Genomic DNA, 22466 nt, shown 5'->3' with positions numbered 1-22466 from the left:
TAAAATGTTATGTTTATGAGAATATTGCCTGCTTGTATGCGAGGGCACTCATGTCATATAGTGCCTGCACAGGTCAGAAGAAGGGGTCAGATCCACTGGAACTGGAGTTACAGACAGTTGTAGCTGCCATGTGGGTGCTGCAAATCAAACCCAGGTCCTATGTAAGAGCAGTCAGTGCTCTTAACCATTGAGCCATCTCTCCAGCCCCCACAATGGGTATTTTAAGTGAACATATTTTTCCAGAATGAAAGGACTATGAAAAAACTGTTATTACATTTTTATAAATCTCTTTAATGTCTGTAGGACTTTCTGGAAGACTTGCTCCTTAAATCTCTTTCTTTATGTAATTTGTTGTAATATGGGTTTTGTTACTTGCTTTGAAATACAAGAAGAAAATTTGGCCTCCCACAGGTGTGTAATTAGGGAAGGAAATAGTACTTTAGAAGACTTTTCAGAAAAAGTAGGCATTCTCTGATATAGTATACTAAGACTCAATAAGTAGTGATCTTCTTAAAGTCTACTTACTTTTTGTTTGTTTGTTTGTTTGTTTGTTAGGTGTGCGCCACAACTCCCAGTGTTTAAAGCCTACTTGAAATCTTCATTAATGAAACTGTTCTATTCTGATATTTAAATATTTTGATCTGCCTTGTGTTTTGAATACATATTTTAATCCATGATGTATTTTGAAATATGCGCTATAACATGCATGTCACATGCATTGGAAATATTGGTTTCCTGTGTTATGCCCTCTGGTGGTTGACACATTTCATTATGCAATATAGAAAAGTCATGCCTAAATCTCACCAGCAATCTTAGCAGAAAAACCTTTAGCTATTGGGAAACTGTCAGGTTCACAGGGGTAGATACAAGTTTTCAAATATTCTAATATTTGCTTGAAGTCTCTGTTTTATCACATTTTGGTAACAAATGCTGCCTGAGATGGCATGTTCAGTTGGCTAATTTTCAAGAAACTATCTGACAAATACTAAATGCTAACAATTGTAATTTCGTTTATCAGTGATTCTTTCAAATAAAGCCCCCCTAGTACAGCTCACAAGCAGGCCAGGTACCCAGCAGCTCTGCTGTGAGACAGACTGCTTTTGTGGTTTTCAGAAATGCTTCATGTAGACGTCCCACTTTACCCCACTGTCTCATTTAACACTACTAAAACAAGTGGGTTCAAGAATCAAAACCTAAATAAGCAGTAAGTTTTACTACTTCATTGAGAACACTCTTCTGTTGTCATATTTTGAGTCAGGGTCCCACTCCGTAACCTAGAATGTACTTGAACTCATTCTGTAGCCTTGGTAGGCCTTGAACTCTCAATCTTCCTGCTTCTGCCTCTGGAAAGCTGGGGTTCCAGGTACGTGCCAGCACACTGCACAAGGCATTCCTAACCCACACATGGCTCTTTTTCCTGAGAGGTCACTGCATGTGAGGAGTACAGTGGTCATTGCAGAGTTAGTGCTAATGCCTTCGTTCTATACAATGTTGTTTTGGGTCCATCAGTGCAAAAGCCAACACAGTGGGGGACAAAGGGCAAGAAAGGCCTAGTATTTTCAAAATGCTTTTGACTTTACCGGTCTCAGGAAGAGCCAGAAGACCCTTAGAGACTCCTGGGCCATCCTTTGAGAACTATTACTATATAGTATTAAATATGCAACTCTATCACAACTTATTTAATCTATTAGTATTAGCATTAATATTAAAGGCTATCAAAGTCTCTTTGGTGAAATGCCTATTTGTTTGCTACATATTTGCAAATGAGATGTTTTACTTTCTACTTATCAAAATTTGAGAGTTCTTCATGTACTTTAGATACTAGTCCTTTAAGGAGTACATCACACTTGTACTTGTCAGTGCCTTGTGGCTTTCTTTACCGTTGCTCCCTGTACGTTTCAAATCAGGAAGTGTGATCCCTCCTATTTCTTACTTTTTGATATTGTTTTGGCTATTTAGGAGTCTTCACAATTCCTTTTGAACTTGTAGAATGCCTTTTTGATTTCTCAAAAAATAAAGGTCATTAGAATTCACAGTTATTGGCATTTTAACAGTATTGAGTATTCTTACCCACAAACAGAAGATGCCTTTCAATTCATCCTTTAGGCTATTCAAACTCTCAACAACGGTTTGTAGTTTTTTTCAATGTGTAAGTCTTTCTTCTCCTTGGCTGAATTTATTCATAAGTATTTTACTTTGTTGGATATGATTTTAAATAAGATTACTTTTAAATTTCCTTTTTAAAGTATTTACTGCTGGTAAATTTATGTAGTTGAGGTAGTGTACTCTGTGACTTTAATTCATGTATTACTTTAGATAGTTTTTTAATTATTTAGGATTTTTCTATAGATACAGTCATAATTTCTGTGAGTATAGTTTTACTTCTTCTTTTCCAATACGAATGCTTTTTTATTTCTTGTTCTGGCCTAATTTTCCTGTCTAAACTTCTAATACAATGCTGACTTAGAAAAAGGGAAGTGGATATTCTTGTCTTATTCCTGGTATTAGGGGGTAAACCACCCAGTCTTTCACCACTAGGTGGGATGCTAGTGTCTGCCTCCCTCCCTCCCTTTCTTCCTTCTTTCCTTCCTTCCTTCCTCTCTCTTTCTTTTTTTCTTTGTTGTAGATAGTCTTTTTGAGGTTAAGAAAAGTCCCTTTTTTACCTAATTAGTTGAGGTGGGTTTTTTTGTTTGGTTGGTTTTACTCATTTGTTTGTGTCATGAAAGGGTTTTAGATTTAGTCAAATATCTTTGTGTGTCTATATAAATCATTATGTGATGTTTAGTCATAAGGCATAGTATATTAATTACTTTCACAAGATAAATTGGGGCTGGGGAGATAGCTTAGTAAAGCGTCTGCTGTGGAAGCATGAGGACCTGAGTTTGGACTCCACATCACATTTTTAAAACATGGGAAGCTGGAGAGATGACTCAGCAGGTCAGAGCATTTGCTGCTTTCGCAGAGAACCTGGGTTCCATTCCCAGCACCCACATCAGGTAGCTTACAACTTCCTATAATTCCAGTTCCATGGGATTTGACATCCTCTGGCCTTTGCAGGCACATGCATGCATGTAGTGCACATATGTTCATATAGGCACACACACATTAAATAAATAAATAAGTTATAAGTGGTTGCATGCATCTGTAACCCTAGAGTGGAAGTGGCAGAGACAGGAGGCCACAAACTTGCTGGCCAGCTAGTCTAGCTAGGCAGTGAGCAGTGTGTTTAGTGGGAGAACCTGACTCCAAAAGTAAGATGGAGATTGACGGAGGAAGACATCTGACATCGACCTCCAGCCAACACACACACACACACACACACACACTCACACACGTTAAATCAGCCTTGCATTGCAAGGATACATTTCATTAGTTATGGTATATAATTATTTTTATATGTTGCTGGAACAATTTATGAGTATTTTGCTGAGAAATTTTACATTCACATGTCAAAAATACATTACTCTATAACTTATAATGTCTCTGGTTTCATGTCAAGGTAACAACCAGTCTCATAAAATGCGTTAGGGGGTTACTTACTGTACTGGATAGCTTTAGTATCAACTTGACACACCTGGGTTGAGGGAGCCTCAGTTGGGGAATTTCTTCTATTGGACTGACCTGTGGCCATGTCTGAAGGGCATCTTCTTGATGAGTGATGTGGGAGGGCCCAGCCCACTGTGGATGGTGCCACCCCTGGGCAGGTGGGCCTGTGTTGCATAAGAAAGCAGGCTGAGTAAGGGCCAAGGGAGCAAGCCAGTGAGCAGCATTCCTCCATGGCCTGTGCTCCAGCTCTTGCCTCCAGGTTCCTGCCCTGAATTCCTACCTTGGGCCCCCTGATGAACTGTGACCTAGGAGATGTAAGCTGAATAAACCCTTTCCTCTCCAAGTTGGTATGGGTCAGAGTGTTTTGTCGTAACAGTGGAGAAACAAACTACAACACTTACTTTCCTTAGGCAGGACCCTTTTTTTTTTTGTCTTTTTATCTGTTATTAGCATGGCCACCCCAGCCGTCCTGCGGTTACTGTTTTAGTGACGTGTCTCTCCCCATTCTTTTAATTTCAGTTTTTCATGTCTTTGAATCTGAAGTGTCTCCTGAGACTAGTATCCAGTCTTGTCTGGTTTACTTTTCCTCCAGACTCACAGTCTGCTTGGGGATTGGATTGTTTAGCTTTCGCACACTTCATTTTTCATGTTTGATAGCTGGTTTTATGCATGTTACTGTACTTCTGTGCTTTTTATGTATGTAATATCTTTTGTTTCTGTTTCACTTTGTAGTGCTTTGTTTGGCATTGAGTGAATATGTTATAACGTAGCTTTAAACGTCTTGTTTTTTCACTATTCCCTTTGTAGTTATTTCCTCAGAGGTGTTCCAGGGTCATCTTACACATCTTGTCAGAGTCAGTCTCAGATGTATAGCCAGCTCTACCTGCTATCCCCGTATAGCTAGACTTCCACTTTCCTTTCTGCAGTAATGTTGTTATAGCTGCATTTATTAACTTTACAGTCCCAACAGTTTGTTTACATGCATTTGCATACATTTAGATTATACATTTAAAACTTTTTCATTAATTTATTTTATATGTGTGAGTGCCTTACATGCATGTATGTAAGTGCACCATGTTCATGCAGTGCCCCTGGAGGCCAGAAGAGGGTGTCAGATTTCCTGGAACTGGAATTACAGGTGGTTGTTAGCCACCCAGTGGGTGCAGAGAACTGAATCCGGGTCCTCTGCAAGATCATCCAGTGCTCTTAACTGCTGAGCCATCTTGCCAGCCCACAATTTTATGTATTTCAAATAAGTCAGAATTCTATGTATGGATTTACTTTTTGTGCTGGACAAATCAGATTTTCTAACTTTTTCTTCTACTGATTTTGGAAAACTGTGTTTTCATAGAAATGTATTTCATTCAAAATGTTCAAGCTTATTAACATAAAATTTGTAACGATTTTCTTAAATCTTTATGGATTTGTGATGCTGTCTCATTGTCTTATGTCTCTTCTGGTAATATACCTCTTATAATTTTTAAAAATCTTTTTTGTTAATTTTAACAAACCAATTTTTATTCTTTTAAAGCTATTTTATATTCTAGTTCATTAATTTCTTCTCTTAATTTTTATTGCTTTCTCTCTATTTTCCTTGGGTTTAATTTGATTTTTGTAGCTTCTTGAAATACATTATTAAATTACAGGCTAAATATTTAATCTTATAAATAACACACATTTTCTTACATTCCACCAAACAATTGTGGATGCATCATGTGTGATTCATTATGTCACATTTACATTTTTATTACTCCAACATATTCTGTAATTTTCATTTGAGTCTTTCTATTTGACTCATGAGTTTCTTAGGAATTGTTGAGTAAGGGCTGGCGAGATGGCTCCATGGATAAAGGTACCTGCTGCTAAGCCTGACAACTTGAGTGTGATCTGTGGAACTCCCAAGGTAGAAGGAAAGAATGAATTCCTGCAAGTTGTTCTCTGACCTCCGCAGGTGCTATAGTATTGCCCACCCCATAAAGTAAATAAATAAAAAGAAATTGTTGCTTAAATCATAAGGATTTGGGCATTTTCTTTTTGGATAATGACTTCGAGCTTGATTCTGCTATGTTCAGAAAGTACCTCCTTTTTAATTTCAACTGTTTGAAATTATTTATATTAATTATATGATAGAACATTCCTGTTCTATTATGCGGTCAGTTTTGATAATGATTTCATTTGAACACTTTGCATTAAAATACTCTTCTGGGATTTTATTTATTTTGATTATCATTTTCTTTAGATATTCTGTACTGTTACCTCTCTTTTCAGCTTGTTTTATTAGTTCCCAAAAGGTGAGCTGCTATTTTACACATTATAAGTTTTGAAGTATTAGGTGCTTTCCTTGTAGAAGTTATACTTATCTAGAGTGATTGACCCTCACCATCTTAAAAATCGGTTTAAGTGCCAGTGACAGTGCTTACCTTACAGTCTGTTTCATGGGCATCCCGGACAGACTTGAACCGCTACTTTTGGTTAGGGCTTGCACAGTTTGCTTTTCTCCATCTCCTGATTTTCAATTTTGTATCCTTATTTTCAAGGATCACCATTCACTTAAGTTGTCCTCTTCAATATAATCCAACTTGGCTTGTTATTTATTTGGATTGTTTAGTCCATATATGTTTACATAGTTTCCTATCAGTTGGAAGTTACAAATTCTATTATTATGATGATTGGTAGTAATAACAGCAGCAGTATTGATAATATTACTATACTGGGGATCGAACCCAAAGCCTCACTAATCAAGTGCTCTGCAACTTAGCTACTTCCCCCGTTCTTAATTTTTTAAACTTTAAAAAAATAAAGGGTCTCTAGATAGGTTGACTAGACTCGGTGCATGGACTTGCACTGGGGAATGGCTGGGGACACTGACTTGACACTGTGGGCTCAACACAGATGACAGAGTATATGGGCTCCATTGGGCGGGGATAAAGATGATTAGGATTGTTTGAGATTTTCTGTATGAAATACACAAAAACTTCAATTAAAAAGTGCACAGAAAAATTTATTTATTTATTTATTGTGTGTGGAAGGGTAAGGAACACATATTCATGTAGAGATCAAAGGATAACTTGTAGGGGATGGTTTTTCTCCTTCTACTGTGTGTGTTCCAGGGATCGAACTCAGGTCATCTGGCTTGGCAGAATAAACCTTTACCCACTTAGCCATCTCGTCAGCCCAAGTTTTTGAGACAGGGTCTCATTATGTAGTCCAGACTGGCCTTGAATTTGTGATCATTCTACCTCTGCCTTCTGACTGCTGGGATAGTAGATGGGTGCCACTGAGGCCAATGATTTTCTCTTATAGTTTGAATGATTGCTCTAGAGTCTACAACATGTAAACTTGCTTTATTAGCATCCAATGTAAATTATCCCCCCTTTTCAAAGAAATTTTAATTAAAGAAACAATACGTTAGCTCACACACTCTCCGTCTTTTGTTGTTTTTTTAAATATATTTTAATTTATCATACATTTCAAATCCCATATCGCTGTTGTTTCTCCAAGTCTGTGCTCATTTAGACAAACACTAATACATCTCCCCTTCCCACGGCTCTTCATTCATTCCTGGGCTGCCAGCTTTAATACAGGATCATTTCCATCTTGCCTGCAAAGCTCCTTCAGTGTCTCCTTTGGTGCTGTTCAGCAGGTGACACTTTCGGTCAGTCTGTTCACTAAGCCACCTTTTTAGTTTTTCTTCATTTTTGGAGTGTATTTTCACTTGATAGAGAATTTGAAGCTGATGATTCCTTTTTTTTTTGAGTGCCAAATGATAATGCCTCAGCTGGGCCTGGTGGTATGCACCTTTAATCCCAGCATTCTAAAAGCAGAGACAGGCAGATCTCTGTGTGTTCTATTTAACACATGGAGACTGTCTAAAAGCAAACAAGGCAATGTATCCTTGTCTTCCAGCCTGCCCGTTCCTGTTGTCCTTGTTTAGCATGATCTGCCTTACTCGGTCTTCTTTCAGCCGCCCTACTATGAGCATCCTGTCCTGAGTAGTGATGCTGTCTGTACTTTTTCTTTTGTGAGGTATATAGATTTTTTTCAAATATGCGCTTTACTGTCTTTCATGCATGTGAGAGAACTCTCACCTATCCACTTGACATGTACCACCCAATCCATTCTTTTTCCTTGCCTTTTGAACTTCTAGTACCCCATACGTGAGGCCTTTTCACCAATTACATAAAACAAAGGTGTCTTTGTCAAATCTTCTCTCTCCCTAAATATATACATATATGTGTGTATGTGTGTATATATGTATATATATTTGGTCTTTTTGAGACAGGGTCTCCCCCAGCTAGCCTGGAACTTGCTATGTAGACCAGACTGGCCTTGATCTCACAGAGATCCACCTGCCTCTGCTTTCCAGTGCACTGGGGAATTAAGGGCATGTAACAGCACACCTGGCTTTCTTTCATCTCATATTTTAGGGAGGATATTTCTTCAAGTTCTTTCATTCTTTGCTCAGTTGTGGCCGTTTTATTAAACCCATCTGTAAAGCTTTCAGTCTCAAGTCATTTTACAAATTTAATTTTTTATTTCATAATTTTTTCCATAGATTACATATCTCTTGCAAATTTTCCATATTGCATTCTTATCCTATCATTTGTATTATTTTAAGCCTTGTATGTTACCTCCAATGCCTAGATATTTGTGTATATATGTGTGGTACCTTCTTTCTCTTCAGGATCTTGGATGAAATCCTGATTTTCCCTGCACCTGCCACTGTCCTAAAGCAGGTCATTCAAAGCTAGATTTTCACAGTTAGTCTAGGAATGAAGGTTGAGTCTGTCATAGATGGAGAAGGATGCAATCTCATGTGTGCATGTGAGTATCTTAGTGTGTGGCTGTGAGGGCGTAAGTGAAACTATTGCTCAGAGGTAGTGACTGACTTGACCAGCAGATCTTTGGCAGTCATTTCCTGTGGCAACTGTTCAGAGTGGAGAAGTGCATCCTAAGCGCCTCTAGTTTCCCAAGTATCACTAAACTGTGGCTTGCTGTCTTTCTTCTTCAGGATTTTGTGTCCTGTATAGAGAACTACAGAAGAAGAGGACAGGAGCTGTACGCATCTCTATACAAAGACCATGTGCAGGTAAGAAACAAACTTGAAGCCACCTTGAATTGAAAGAGAGAGGGAGGAAAGGGAGAAAAACAACTTAAGGGAGAAGGAGAGAAGGAAGAGAAGGGAGGGAGGGAGGGAGGGAGGAGAGCGAGAGAGAGGCAGAGGGAGAGGGAGAATGAATTAACCAGAAGGCTTTGGTTGGTTAAGTTTTAGACTGCAAAAGTCAACAGTTGATCATCAGTGATGGGCCTTCCTACTTAGCCTGCACAGTGGGCCTAGGACCCACACCTCAGCAGCAGAGGATCTGGGCCTTGTGTCCATTCAGTATTTAGGTACTAGAGCCTGAGCTGCCTTGGACCTTGCTGGGATCTGGAGCATGACTGTAGAGACACAAGACTGAGCCTCATGCTTTCAAAGTTTATAAAGGAGGGGTATGTATTAAATAACTTCACAGCTCTACAGATCCTTACAACTTAACGGTGGAGGCTAAACAAAGAAATGTGAGATTATGACAGGGGAGGATCTAATTTAATTTGGGCTACTCATATGTTTAAGTCAGCATTTAAGCTGAGATGCGTAGGGGAAGGGATGAGCTGAAATATTTTAGGGAACAGTGTTTTGGTCAAGGAAAGAACACATGTGAAGGTCCCCAGGCAGGAAGGAGCTCCTGGGGGCCATTGATAAAGTGGAAGAAGTGGCTGGGAGGGTCTGAGCTGGGAGGCAGAGGGTGAAGATGAAGCAGGACCAGTACACACAGGACTTGATCCTCAGTGCAGGGATTATCACAAATAAGGGCAGGTGTAGACATTTCAAACACATATGTAGGCCTGGTTTCTGCATAGTCAAGGCAAAGCACCCTCAGGCCAGGCAGAGGCCTACTTGAACCTCAGGGCTTATTTCCTGGCTGTGGTGATTAAAGGAGACAGTATGACAGCCCTAGACTGTGGCTGGTAGAGAACCGATGCCCATATGTGATCTATAATGGCTAAGAAGTTCATTTTTGCTTGGTGTTAATAAAAAAACATTTTAAATGATCATTCATTCTACAACATGGTATGCAGTGTCCAAACCTTATTAGTCCTCTTATTTACAGACCAATTTCTCTGTTCCAAAGCCTGTACCAGGTGTAGAAAACAAAGCACTTATGATGTGTGGTTCTGCCCTGAAGGTGCTTTAAACTTAGTTGAGAGGCCAAGGGTGAAGAAGAATCTACAGGGCAGGGTGGCTAGGCTGGAATGTTTTATCATAAGAAGACCAAGGATGAAAGGAACTAATGTTAACACACATACATGCAGGTGGTACAGTTGGTGGGGAAGGGGGTTGCAAAGGATGAAACATGTTGCCCAGTGCAGGTACCCAGAAAAGGCACTGATCTGTTGGTCTAGTTCCCTGCAGTGTTCCCTGCAGGTAGTATGCTTAGGAGCCCAGGGCTGTCCCTGGTATTAGGATATCCTAAGATGTACAGCCTGTATCCAGCTACACAGTCTATCAGCACAACTTCCCAGGCCATCCTGGGCATCAATCCCAAAGCTGTGAGACTTGAGGTGGGCCCTTGGCCTTTGTCACAGGGATCAGCCAGTATATGGCTTTGCCAGCTACACAGGTTGGTATTCAGACTTAGTTTGGACCAGGGTTTCTCACTGCAGACTGTACTACATACCTGGAGGGTGCCTTGCTGATGTATCTGAGTGCTGTCTGTGGCTGTGGGACATACCTTTGCACATCAGTAAGCTCTTTATATAGATTCAGAGAGTTTGTCCAGGGTGTGTGATGAAGCTAATAAATTTAGTCACCACTGAGAAAGAATTTAGAGGAGCTTAGGTAGCATCCATTTTTAAGGACATCCTCATCACACTTTAGGGCACCTTGAGGTAAGAGAGATTGTTTTTCACATAGGTATCTCATTAAGAGTGCGACATTGTTTGGGATAGCCCGGGCCACTAGGCTCTGTCTAGGAGAGACATCCTTGACAGCCCAGGTTTTGCTGAATCTGCAAGATTAAAGGCTCCTGTAGGAAGGACTGGGGCTCAGAAGAGCCCAGAGATGAGGCACCAGCCTCCTGCAATGCCAGTCTGGCTAAGCTTTGCTTGTGGGGCCTGACTGTGATTCAGAACTACTCAAGAAATTTGTGCAATTTACTGTTGGTTAGGTATTCTTTGAGAAAAATCAGCATTTTTGAAGGTAATCCATATTTTTAAGTGTTTAAATATTTAAAACTTTGTTTTTATGCTTAAAGGAATGCAGATATAATCACTGTCTGCTGGAGATAATGGGGTCTGGGGCACTCACCCCGCTTTTTAAAGGGACATTGCACTTTCCAGACATACTTAGTTCTGCAGAAGTCAAGCTCAAACTCTGACAGAAGTCAGCTTTGTGAAATCTACCCTTTGCTCAGGGACAGTCCCCACTAAGTAAACCCCAGGAGATCCTCTCCCAGGGACAGAACAGTGAGGTCGGGGAACCCCACTGTACAGCCATCAATAACAAGTCACAAGACTTCTCCAAACTCCACTTTACCTGTCACTTAGAATCATTGGAGATGGCAGGACCCAGAGCATGCTGGGTAACTGTACCTAGTGCCCTGGAGGTGAGCCCCAGCATCATGTATCCATGGTCACATCAGCAGCACACCATGAGCTTCTGATCCTTCACCTGCAACGTCTTGGCTCCCTGTGGAATTCCTGGAATTCCTGGCAGAGCTCCTCCTCCCTCTCTTACCGGGCAGAGCTCTCCCCTCCCCCATATCACCTGGCAGAGCTCCCCACTCACATGCCCCTCTGCTTTGTCCAAGCCTAATTCATTGCCTTCTCTGCAGAAGTTGTGCTTGTTTTGCCTAGACCATGCTGTTCGAGTGGAAGGGCCCCATCTTGCCTTTGCCACCTAAGAGTAAGACAGCTCTTTGTAAGAGGCCAGTCACCCTAGAACTGCTCTTCCTTTCAGTAGGTGAGAGGTGTGCTCCCTTTGGGACTTTCCAGCAGCCAATGGGCTGTTTGATTTCTTACTCAGTCTCTCTCTTTATTAAGCATTTTTATAGCTCTTCCAGCAGCAAAGGTCAGAAACTTAACTTTAACTGGCTTATGCGACAAGTAAAATGCTGAAGAATACAGGTGAGCAGCAGGCTTCGACCAGAGCCAGACCAAAGTGACTGGGAGCAGCAAAGGTCAGAAACTTAACTTTAACTGGCTTATGCGACAAGTAAAACGCTGAAGAATACAGGTGAGCAGCAGGCTTCGAGCAGAGCCAGACCAAAGTGACTGGCATTCCTTCTCTCCTCCCCTCCCTCTCTCCTCCTCATTAGCTCTCCTCTCCTCTCTCTCTTCCTCCTTCCCTCTCTTCTTTCTGTTTTGAGCCTCTCTCTATCCCCCCCATCCAAACACATGCATGTATGAGATTACTGGTGAGTTTAAGGCTCAAGAGCACATTGGTGAGAGGTGAGTCTGAGGTAAATCCACACTGCTCACTGAGCTGCCCATCCAGAAACAAGGTCACTTTCTAATTTGTACAGAGTCAGTCTTAGCATCAAGCTATGTGCCTGCAGGGTTATACCTGCTCAGGGCTGACTGTGTCACCTGATCCACACAGGTGTCTGATGGAGGTGGGAGGGGTCAAATATACCCCTCTGCACTGTGTCCTCTACCTGGGCCTCTACCATGCCACCCTGGGGATGATGCTTATTAGCCTGTTCTGTGACCCTTTGCAATGGCTACTGCCTGAGTCCTGTAGTAACACTTGACCTACTATGGCTTGAACAGAAAGAGGACTTACCCTATGCAGAAATATGGTCATTTCAGCACACCTTTGCAGCTGTGGGAATGCAGAGCATGTACAATTTAGTTGTCTGGGATTCTGTCCTCGGACCACACGAAACTTGCTGTCATGGATTTAAAAGTTCTTTACCTCTCAGGGATCTCCTATTGACATACATTTCATTGATTGTGTACATGCAAGCCAGCATGTGTGCCCCATGATGAAGACTTGGACAGATGGGTGATTCCAGGTTGCTTAGGTGGAGCCTTGGGGGTGGAGCAGGTGCTCTTAAAAGACCCCCGCTAGACAAGCCAATAGCTTGGGATTGTTCATCCTCCCCGAAGCTCAATATATCACTACAAACACAAAAACAATGAAATATTTCCCCCAAATAAGTATTCATTTCATATGACCAAATGTCTGTAGAAAGCTTTGGACAGTCATTATTTTTTCTAGGGTCTCTCGTGAGCCAGTAAGAGCTCTCAATAAAATGCTGTGTTTGAGATGTGAATTAAAACTGTAGAGAATCCTGTTCTGAGTGGGATTAGCGTTATTTGTAGTAATAATACTCTCTCAAATTCAGTTGCTGGCAAAGAGAAGAAACATGGCCAGGCCCAAGCTCACAGGACGCCAGAGACCATTTGCTGAGCACCACCCTCTCAGCTATGTTTCCATGGGAATGCTTCCAGAAATTTCTGAGAATGGCTTACCCATTCAAAATAACCCAGATTTGCAGGGCCTAGATCCAAAGTCATGGCAGCAGAAGTCATGAGTTTCTAAGATGACAGACAACGGGCTCCTAGCAAAGGAATCCAGCATGCAGACTTAAGTGAAGGCTCTGGAATGCTGCAGACTGTTGTGGTTTCAGCGTGGCTGGCTGCTGGACTTTGGGAAAGTCACTAATGTCTTCAGGGGCATGGTAGAAAGTGTTCACAGTGCCCACTGGGTAAGGAAACAAAGCCCAGCAGATGGGCAGCTCAGCACAAGGCATGAGCCCCTTTCCCTTCTATTTATGGGTTTTTCAGACTGCTTCTTTTCATTGCCATGCTTACCTCTCTGTTTTATTTATTTTTAACTTTTTTATTTTATGTGTATGAATTATGTGTATTGCTTGCATATACATAAGTACACCCATGTCATGCAGTGTCTTCAGAGATCAGAAGAGGGCGTTGGATCCCCCTGAAATTGGAGTTATGAATGGTTGTTAGCTACCATGTGGGAGCTGGGAATTGAACTCGGGTCTTCTGCAAGAGCAGTCAGTGCTCTTAACCACTGAACTATCTCTCCAGCCCTACCTCTGTTTTCTAAAAACTTAAAATTTAGGGCAAATACCATCAAACACTTGAATAATTGCAGAAGTTATTGCAAATGTGATTCTGCTGTTCAAACTAGACCGAATGGACTGAAGAGGGTTTTTTTTTTTTTCGGGGGGGGGGGTCTCAACCATTCTGGAACTCACTATGTAGACCAGGCTGGCCTCTACCTCACAGAGATCAGCCTGCCTCAGCCTCCTGAATGCTGGGATTAAAGGTGTGTGCTGCCACACCCGGTATTAGACTGAAGGGCTTCATTGATGTGTGCTGTATGGAACCAGCCTACAAAAACAGTGTTAAGTATTGATGTACTTAAATAAAAATCTTCAACATCGTTTTAGAAGGTGTGAAAGTAGAAACCTCCTCCACACACTGAGGATTTCACAAATGTCAGATTATTTGCATGAACATCAAAGTTTTCAGTTCTATGACTATTCTAGAACCCTTACACAATCAAGAAGTGTATGGTATTAGGATGTAAAAGTCCTCACATACCATCCTAGCCAAGCTTCTCATTGAACATTGAACTGTGGATTCTGAAGTCTAGAGAAGGGAATGACTTGCTCACATCATCTGTCACCACAGGGCTGCTGGTCACTGCTACCAGTCTGGCTCACTAGACAGAAGTATGGACAGCATTATTTGGGAAGGCAGGGGCTGTGGAAAGATCCCAGGTCCTACCTAGCACTAACAGCACCCTAATGACTCTGAAGACCAAAGGCCATACAGTTTTCTCCTTTCCCAACTGGATCTGAGTGATCTCGAAGCTGAGAAACATTTGCTTTTTCCAACCTGGTCCTCGATCCAGAGAGAGCACTGTATAACCCTGTGGGGACTCAGGGCTACCTCAAGGGTCATCTTTTTCAAATCTCTATGAGGAGCTCCATCTGCCACAGGAGACTTGGGACCAGGCCTGTAAGGAAATTGTATCCAAGGGAAGTGTTTTATTTCTGCTTCCCAGAGGCGGAAATGTGGCAACATGAAGGCAGCCACGGCCTGGGCCAGGATTCAGGAGCAGCTCTTTGGGGAGCTGGGCTTGTGGGGCCAGATGGCAAAATCCACATCCTGTTCCCAGTGGGAACTAGATGGAAGAGAAGGACCAGCTCGCATGAGAAAACGCATCAGACGCTTGTCTCCATGGAAGGCCCAGAGCCCTAGAGGCCTCAAGGTAGGCACTGGGTACTTATGGTGGGAAGTATGTAAGGCAATGGCTTTGTGGACTTCTAACCTCATGGGAGGCAGAATGAACATAGTTAAGTGCAGGGGAGTTCCCACACTTATTCTTAAAGCAGAAGAAAAGAGGCACTAACCCCTCGGCCATCCTGAATGACTGGATAGAGGAGCAGGTGGATGCGTGTGTGAAGGGATCATGTGTATGCCCTGACACAGCACCACACTGCAGTTCATAGAAATCCAGGGGACTCTATCCGGGTGATGGCCATGGCCTGCTTGCATAAGCCCTTTGTCACTAGCACTTGGAATCTGTACCTGCTATGAAATTATTTATTGTGCCAACAAATCTGGTAATAAGTTTTACAATGAAAATCTCTCAAACTCAGCAATTTCTGCAAGCTCAAACCAGTGACCCACTTAGTCCACAGAGCATCCAGGCTGTATTGACTTCTAAGCAGAGGAATCTGGGAGGTTCCCAAGACTATGTTCTAATGAAGTTGACACTGGGTCATCAGACACACAATTTTGTCTTTTAAGGGCTAAAAGTCAATTGGATTCATTTTATAGTTGATAAAGAAAAAAAAATTGGCAATAATTTTCCATGTCCTCATAGAACAATCATAATTTAAAATATTCTGAAAGGCAGCCTTCCAAGTAGTGGGATGCTGGGTAGTTCCTCCTCCATCCCAATGTGCTATGTTGACTTTGTTCTTCAGTCTGTAGCCCCAGCATCTTTACCCACGATAAAACTCCTCAGAAAACCAAATGAGAAAATTGTATTTGATTTATTCAGTAGACACATATTTTTAACTATCATCAGTGGATGTCTAGTGGGGTGTAGTATTTTTTCCTCAATACATTTTTTGAGATTTGGAGGCAGGAGGAAAAGTTGTTGGTGTATTGTGTGGGTTACTTTGGTTCCTGGGGCCATCTAGCCCCAGATACTTTCCCTATCCCCTCTCTATGTGCAGATATCCAACACACTATCTAATCCGTCCTGGCATCATCTTTGATAATTACTGTAAGTCCTATTTAATGGAAGACTGTGGGGTTTCCCCTTTGACTCAGACACATTAATGCTTGTATTTTACTATGGTCCTTTAGGAGTCAGTGTTTTCTTCTCCTTGCACCTGAGTCTAGATCAACTTGAAGGATTTGCTTACGGTCATATGTATCTGCATATCTGTGGAAAAGGAGAGGGACATACAATATTCAGGATTTAACTTTTCTTTTCTCTGGTCCGATTTTAGGAGAGCCAAGATGGAAAAGGTGGTGTTTCTCAAAGCAGTGTTGAAAATCAAGGTTTGGGTTTATCAGTTTATCTTTTTTTATTATTAATTTATCTTTTTCTCTTCAATATTTAACCAATTGATAGCTTATTTTAGTATCTAGTTAAAGATATCAAATTAATGTTTGGGAGAAGAGAATGCTGAAAAACTAGAGCAGATAGCCACACAAGCTCTTCAATCCTGCACTTCTAGAATGAAGAATTCATTTCAGACCCAGACCTCTGTGAGTGGGAGAATTTTGTAATAAGTTTAGAATCATAACAATGGGGGGTCTTATCAGTCGTTATATTGAGTACACTCCAAAAGTGTCCTAAAGCATTTCAAATGCAAGTTTAATAAATGATCAAAAATATGTAGGAGAAAAATAAAATCTTAGGTAAAAATAGATGGGACAGGTATCTAATACTTATCACACTGAACTCTCTGATTATAAAACATGACTTACATGATAGTCATTGATATATCTGAGATTCAAAGGAGACATGTGGAGTCATTATTGATGTGAATGCTTCCCCTTTATTTGTGGTTTACATGTAGGAACTTGGTAGATTTGCCGAAAATCCAGGATTTAAATCATTTAGGCAGAGCACAGAATACACACACACACACACACACACACACACACACACATGCACGCACACACGTGCGCGCGCGTGTACACATACACCAAGACACCTATAATTTTAAATTTTGTGTTTTCACCCATGACTGTCTTTTGGTTTGCACACACCTAGCCGGTGAGTTTTATTGTATCCTGGACTGTGGTCAGAGTCTATTCCTCAGCCTGGTGGGATCTTCTCTGCATTGATGAAGCTGGCTCATTTACTGCCTAAGTAATGGGTTTGGTGTTGAGCTTGCCCCTGCTAGTTGGCAATAACACAAACCCAGAACTGAGACTCTTAGATTCCAACCCCAGTTTGACTTTGGGATTCCACTGCAGTTCATGATTTGGGGTGACAATATACTGTGCATTTACTTTTTTTCGCTGCACTGTAAGCCCCCAGCTCCAACATCACAGGTATCCTTACCTGCTCTACCTCTCCAAGGTAGGGACTAAGAAAGTGCAATGGCAGGAAGTGTGTGCTGAATATATATAGATGGCCTGTTGCATCGTCTAGGCCCTGATATACAGAACCTTTGGGCACCCATAACCCTGGGCCTCCTTGCTGTTTCCAGCACAGTCCCAATAGGGATCTCTGCCAACAGAACAGAAAGGACCTGTGGTTCTCCACCTGCCCCTCCCAGGTGCCAGTCCCTACAGGAACATGCTCTGTACAGTGGAAAAAACCTCTGAGGGCTGGCTCTAGGAGCAGCAGATACTTTCGTGCCTCTGGATGTGAGACCTCCAGGTGGGGATGTGGTCCAAGAGCTGAGCTTTGACACAAAGACAATGACTTATAACTTTGCAGTCATGAGCAACATGCCTGTTCTAGGCAGGGAAATGCTCAGGACACATGTGTGGAGAAGGAGCAAGATGCAGATGCTTAGTGTGGACCCAGATGCCTTTGTCCTTAGCAAGCAAATCTAGACATGTTAAGCAGCACATTCCTGGTGTTGCAACTAGTGTCTAAAGAGCAGGACAGGGATTTGTTGATTATGAAATCGGCACAGAACAGAATATTCCAACACCATTTAAATTGTTCAAAACCTTTAAATGGGTTAGAAAGTGCTTTTGATATAATCTTGGGTGGAAAAATACTAGCCAAGAAAATTTTCAAATGCAATATTATTCTTATGTTAAGAATCACATCTGCACATATGTACAGTGAAGTCATTGGAGGCAATCGAGTCTTCTTGCAAATAGCGAAGTCCAAAAGACTGAAGAGGGAGAAACCACACTCTGGACCCAGATCCCTCCTCTTTCAGATCCTGCCTCTAATTCAGTAGCTATATAATATCACGAACCACATTCAGATTTCCCATGAATGGTATTTGTTACATTTATCAACATATTGTGACATCCCCAACTTCTTTAAACAAGAAGATGAGCTTCTATAACTTGGAAATATCAACAGTACTCTTGTAAAAGTGATGTTCAGAAAGAGTAAATCCTGGATGAATCAAAAGGGAGATGTTCCATGGGTCAGGATAAATTCTGAAATGTTGCCATGCATCCATTTGAAAACTACAGAGGGGCCGAGGCTGAGCACATCCAGGTGACCATTTTGCAGCTGTGTGAACAGTACTCAGGGGGAGGTGGCAGTGTCCCTTCTCAGAAGAGACAGAACTCGCTGAGTCCTTCTGGCCTGGAGCCTTGCAGCCCCTCTCGGGGACATAGGTACTTGATGCATGTTCCCTGTTGTGATGTCATGTGGTTCACGCCACAACCGTGTGTCCTTTTTCACTACTGCAGATGAACTGACACCAAAGGAGGCGGAGAGCAGACCAGAAGAGGTGGGGGTAGACTGCACGCAGCTGACCTTCTTTCCTGCTTTGCATGAAAGTTTGCACTCAGAAGATTTCTTGGAATTATGCCGGGAAAGACAAGTTATTTTAAAAGAGCTTCTTGATGGTGAAAAGGTAATTGGGGCCACCATGGTCATCCATTAAGACAGTCAGACGGGAGGGAACAGAGCTGTCTCTACTCACCTGGGGAATAAGATCTCCATTCTCTTTCAAAACCCTCAACTACACAAACAATAAACAAAGGAAGAGGCTCTCAAATTGGTGGCCCCAGGACAAGGTGCAAATAAAGCATACATATATATTTCTGTATTGTAACATAAAAATTCAAGTCAACAAATGAACAAATGGATGACTCATCTTCTAGAATTCTACCTTGATCTTCTTGTAATTCAGCCCTTGGCCTTCTTGTTAAAATCTGACCACCTGGAAAAGTCCACCTACATCTTGAGGAGCCCTGTGCTTTGACACCTCCCCCCGCCCAGTATGTCCAAGCTGTCCCCACATCTCGGCTTCCCCTTGGCCACCACTAAGGCCAAATGGGGGAGGGGATGGGGTAAGTGTGTATGTGTGTGGCACCATGCACTATCCAAAGGATCATGTGAAGATGTCTGCACAAGCCTGGGAAGCAGGAAATTAAGGGAGTAGGCTGGGGTTGGGGGAGCCCAGGCTATTGTACATGTCCTTGGCATGGCCAAAGGAGGGTATGTTAGCTTTGTATCACTGTAAAGAAATGCTTGAGAAAAGCTGCTTATGAAGGCAAGAGGTTGTTCAGGCTCACTGTTCTAGAGGTCCAAGTCCAAGATGGAGCAGCCCCATTGGTTTGGAACTCTGTTGAGGGTTGGATATCACAATGGAAGTGTGTACTCACATCTGGAGTCATGGAGAAGAGGGAGAGAGAGAAAGAAGTAGAGAAGGAGAAAGGGAGGAAGAGATAGAGATAGATAGATGAGAGATAGAGGATAGAGGATAGATGAGAGAGAGAGAGAGAGAGAGAGAGAGAGAGAGAGACAAACACATTGACATCTCACAAGCCCCTTCCCAGACCCCTATGACCTGAATGGCTATTAGGCTTGAAGTCTTAAAGACACACAGCATCTCCTAATACTGCCACACTAGGGACCAAGCCTTGACACAGCAACCTTTGATGAATAGTTATCCAAACTATATTAGAGAGCCATGGAGGCATCCAGAAAGTGGGACTCCCAGCAAAGGGTTCTCTTACTCAAGTCCAAGAACAAAATGGAAGATGAAGCATGTCTCTTAGAGTAAAGCAGATCCAAGTTCAAATCTCTACCAGCCACATGCCAAATGGCAGCCAGCTAGCCTTTGTGGGTATGTTTTCTGATCTTTTGTGTGGAGCTCTTAGAATCCACTTCATCCCACTCTGGCCAGGCTTAGATGGGTTACATGGGAGATACTCAGTAAAAACCACTCTCTTCCCTTTGTGAAGGGCTGGTGGGCCTCAGGTGGTGGGGAGGAACCAGGCTCTTCCACAGGGATGTAAGCAAAGATGTCCCAGCCAAAGGGGGGCGGGTGGCCAAAGTGGGGCCGGCAAGGCTTGTGGGGCGTGCAGGGAGATGAATTCGTGAGATGGAGGTGCAGACCCCCCAGAGTGGGTGAGAGGAGATCTGAGCTGGTCCCACCGAGTGAGTGGGCTGGGATTCCTGGAGCAGATGACAAGCCCAGAGGGTCTGGGATGGCATACACAGGTCTCAGGGACTGCCTCACTCTCTAAAGTTGGGCTTCTTGCAAGGACTCCCAGAGGTTGTAAAACTGGATTTGCTTTTTCCTGGGGTTGGATAAAAGAACTGGCTTGCGGTGCCTGACCTTCCAGGCTGCTGCAGGCTTTTCAGGAAACTGCTTAATGCTTTCAGACCTGTACCACAGTCATGTAACAAAGTCCCCAAACCCCAGCACTTTCTTAAACCTGCATAGCTGCCAGCCTTAGCATGTTTGTGTAGGCCTTGATCATGTCGAGTCACTGCCGCTTACTCATACAGGCCTGTCTAGCTGCAGTGCCCTTGCCCACCCGAACCCTACCATTGATTCTTCAGCTAGCATTAACTGCTCCCTGCTTTGGGGCCTGAGAACTAGTGTGTCCCTCCTTGCTGTCTACACTGTCCCCGGCATCACCTCCCAGCATTGCTGTGGCCCAGAGCTACTCCACCACATCCCTGCCTGCCTCTGTCCCTGCTGGTTCTCCTTAAAGGAAAGACCTCAACTGCCTAACCTTAGCTGAGGAAGCCATGCAGCAAACACTGATTTGCTAAGCAAGCTCCTATTATTTTATTTTGATTATAGAAGCAATGCATGTCTACTGCATGAAAGATTTAAAAATTGTGGGCTGGAGAGATCACTCAGCAGTTAAGAGTACTTCCTGCTCTTCCAGAGGACCCAGGTTTGGTTCCCAGCACTCACAGGGTAACCAACAGCTATCTGTAACTCCAGTTCCAGGGGATTCAACCCCCTTTTATGGCTTCCTAGGCACTGCATGCACTTACATACATGCAGGCAAAATACTCATACGCATAAAATAAAAATAAATACTAAAAAGATTTTAAAAGAAAAACTTAAAATTGACATTAAAACGTGTATGTAATGTATACACATGCATATGTACATACGTATATGTGTGCATGTGCGTATTCATCACAGCAGCTCAGGACTAATTGCTAACAGTTGAACTCTGTCAGTGTATTAACAAGCTCACAGAGGTAAATAGATATTTAGTAAACAGCTAGTCAGTTGATCAGTGCTAAGTGATTAGTGTTTTCTGTGAAAACACTCTTTGCTTTACATTCTTTTTTTAATTAAAAAAATTTTATTATTTTTATTTTATGTGTATGCATGTATTGCCTGCATGTAGGTAAGTGTAATGCCTGCAGAGGTCAAAAGAGGCTGTCGGATCCCCTGGGACTGGAGTTACGGACAGTTGAGTTGAGTTGTTGGCCAGGGTGGCCCAAGAGACTCCCAGATAGTAACTCAGACTAAAACTGGGAAAATGAACAGAGGACCCCAATCTTATCTAAAGGAATATTGACAACTGATTGCTGCTAGATGAGGAACAGCTGACCTTCCTAAAACAAAGCCCTCTAGATAGGCTGACTAGATTCACCAGATGGACTAGTACTGGGGAATGGCTGGGGGTGCCAACACCACAGCAGACAGTAGCAGGGATAACAGAGTAAAAGGGCTCTAGTTGGGGGGGGGTGGAGAGGCTATGGGAGGGTGCCATCTGGGAAGTGGGTATATAGATGAATAAGATTGTTTGGGATGGTCTGTGTGATATACACAAAAAAAAATCAACAAATTTAAAAAATGAGTTATATTTGAGGAGGAAGCATAAAAATTTATGTCATGTTACGTAGTGGAGGTGATAAACATTACCATTGAAATCTACCCGATGACTTTATAGACATACACAGGTGCCGAGGATCCGAGTGCAATTGACCATGACAAGTGATAATCAGATACATACAGATTAGAGCACATGTACCAAGATCTAAGTGTTATTAGCAAAAACAATGAGTCTGTAAGAAACAGTGTATTTTAAAGTAAAATGGAGATCTTTTTTAAAGGTTAAAAACTCATTCAATTTTATGTCTTACAGGGTTTATACTGAGTTCAATATCGTATAACTGTATTAATTCAACTGTGAACCTAAAAATTTTACAGCCACTTTTGAAAGAGATGTATCTTTGCTCTGGAAATTGTTATTGAGTATGTTAAAGCTGTAATGAAATGCTTCTTCTAAAAAACAAAACAAAACAAAAATCTATAAATTATATGCATGTATTGCCTGCAATGCCCGTGGAGGTCAAAAGAGGCTGTCGGATCCCCTGGGACTGGAGTTACGGACAGTTGTTAGCTGCTATGTGAGTGCTGGGATTCAAACCTAGGTCTTCTGCAAGAACAGCCAGTGTTCTTAACAGC

The 22466-nt window shown here is 42.2% G+C and overlaps 1 protein-coding gene across 3 annotated transcripts in view; it reads left to right on the top strand.

Annotated features, from left to right (window-relative positions):
• Nucleotides 1–22466, top strand: part of Wdfy4 (WDFY family member 4) — a 274936-nt gene that overhangs the window by 166984 nt on the left and 85486 nt on the right. For all 3 annotated transcript variants that reach the window (XM_029564047.1, XM_029564048.1, XM_029564046.1), the window contains exons 41-44: nt 8558–8635; nt 14627–14833; nt 16089–16140; nt 18481–18647. In XM_029564047.1, coding sequence (XP_029419907.1) covers nt 8558–8635; nt 14627–14833; nt 16089–16140; nt 18481–18647 — 504 coding nt within the window. The remainder of the gene's footprint in view (nt 1–8557; nt 8636–14626; nt 14834–16088; nt 16141–18480; nt 18648–22466) is intronic.

This window comes from Nannospalax galili, unplaced genomic scaffold, assembly GCF_000622305.1.
Source record: "Nannospalax galili isolate Female #2095 unplaced genomic scaffold, S.galili_v1.0 scaffold996, whole genome shotgun sequence".
Classification (NCBI taxonomy): Eukaryota; Metazoa; Chordata; class Mammalia; order Rodentia; family Spalacidae; genus Nannospalax; species Nannospalax galili.
This window is presented reverse-complemented; position numbering and strand designations above follow the sequence as displayed.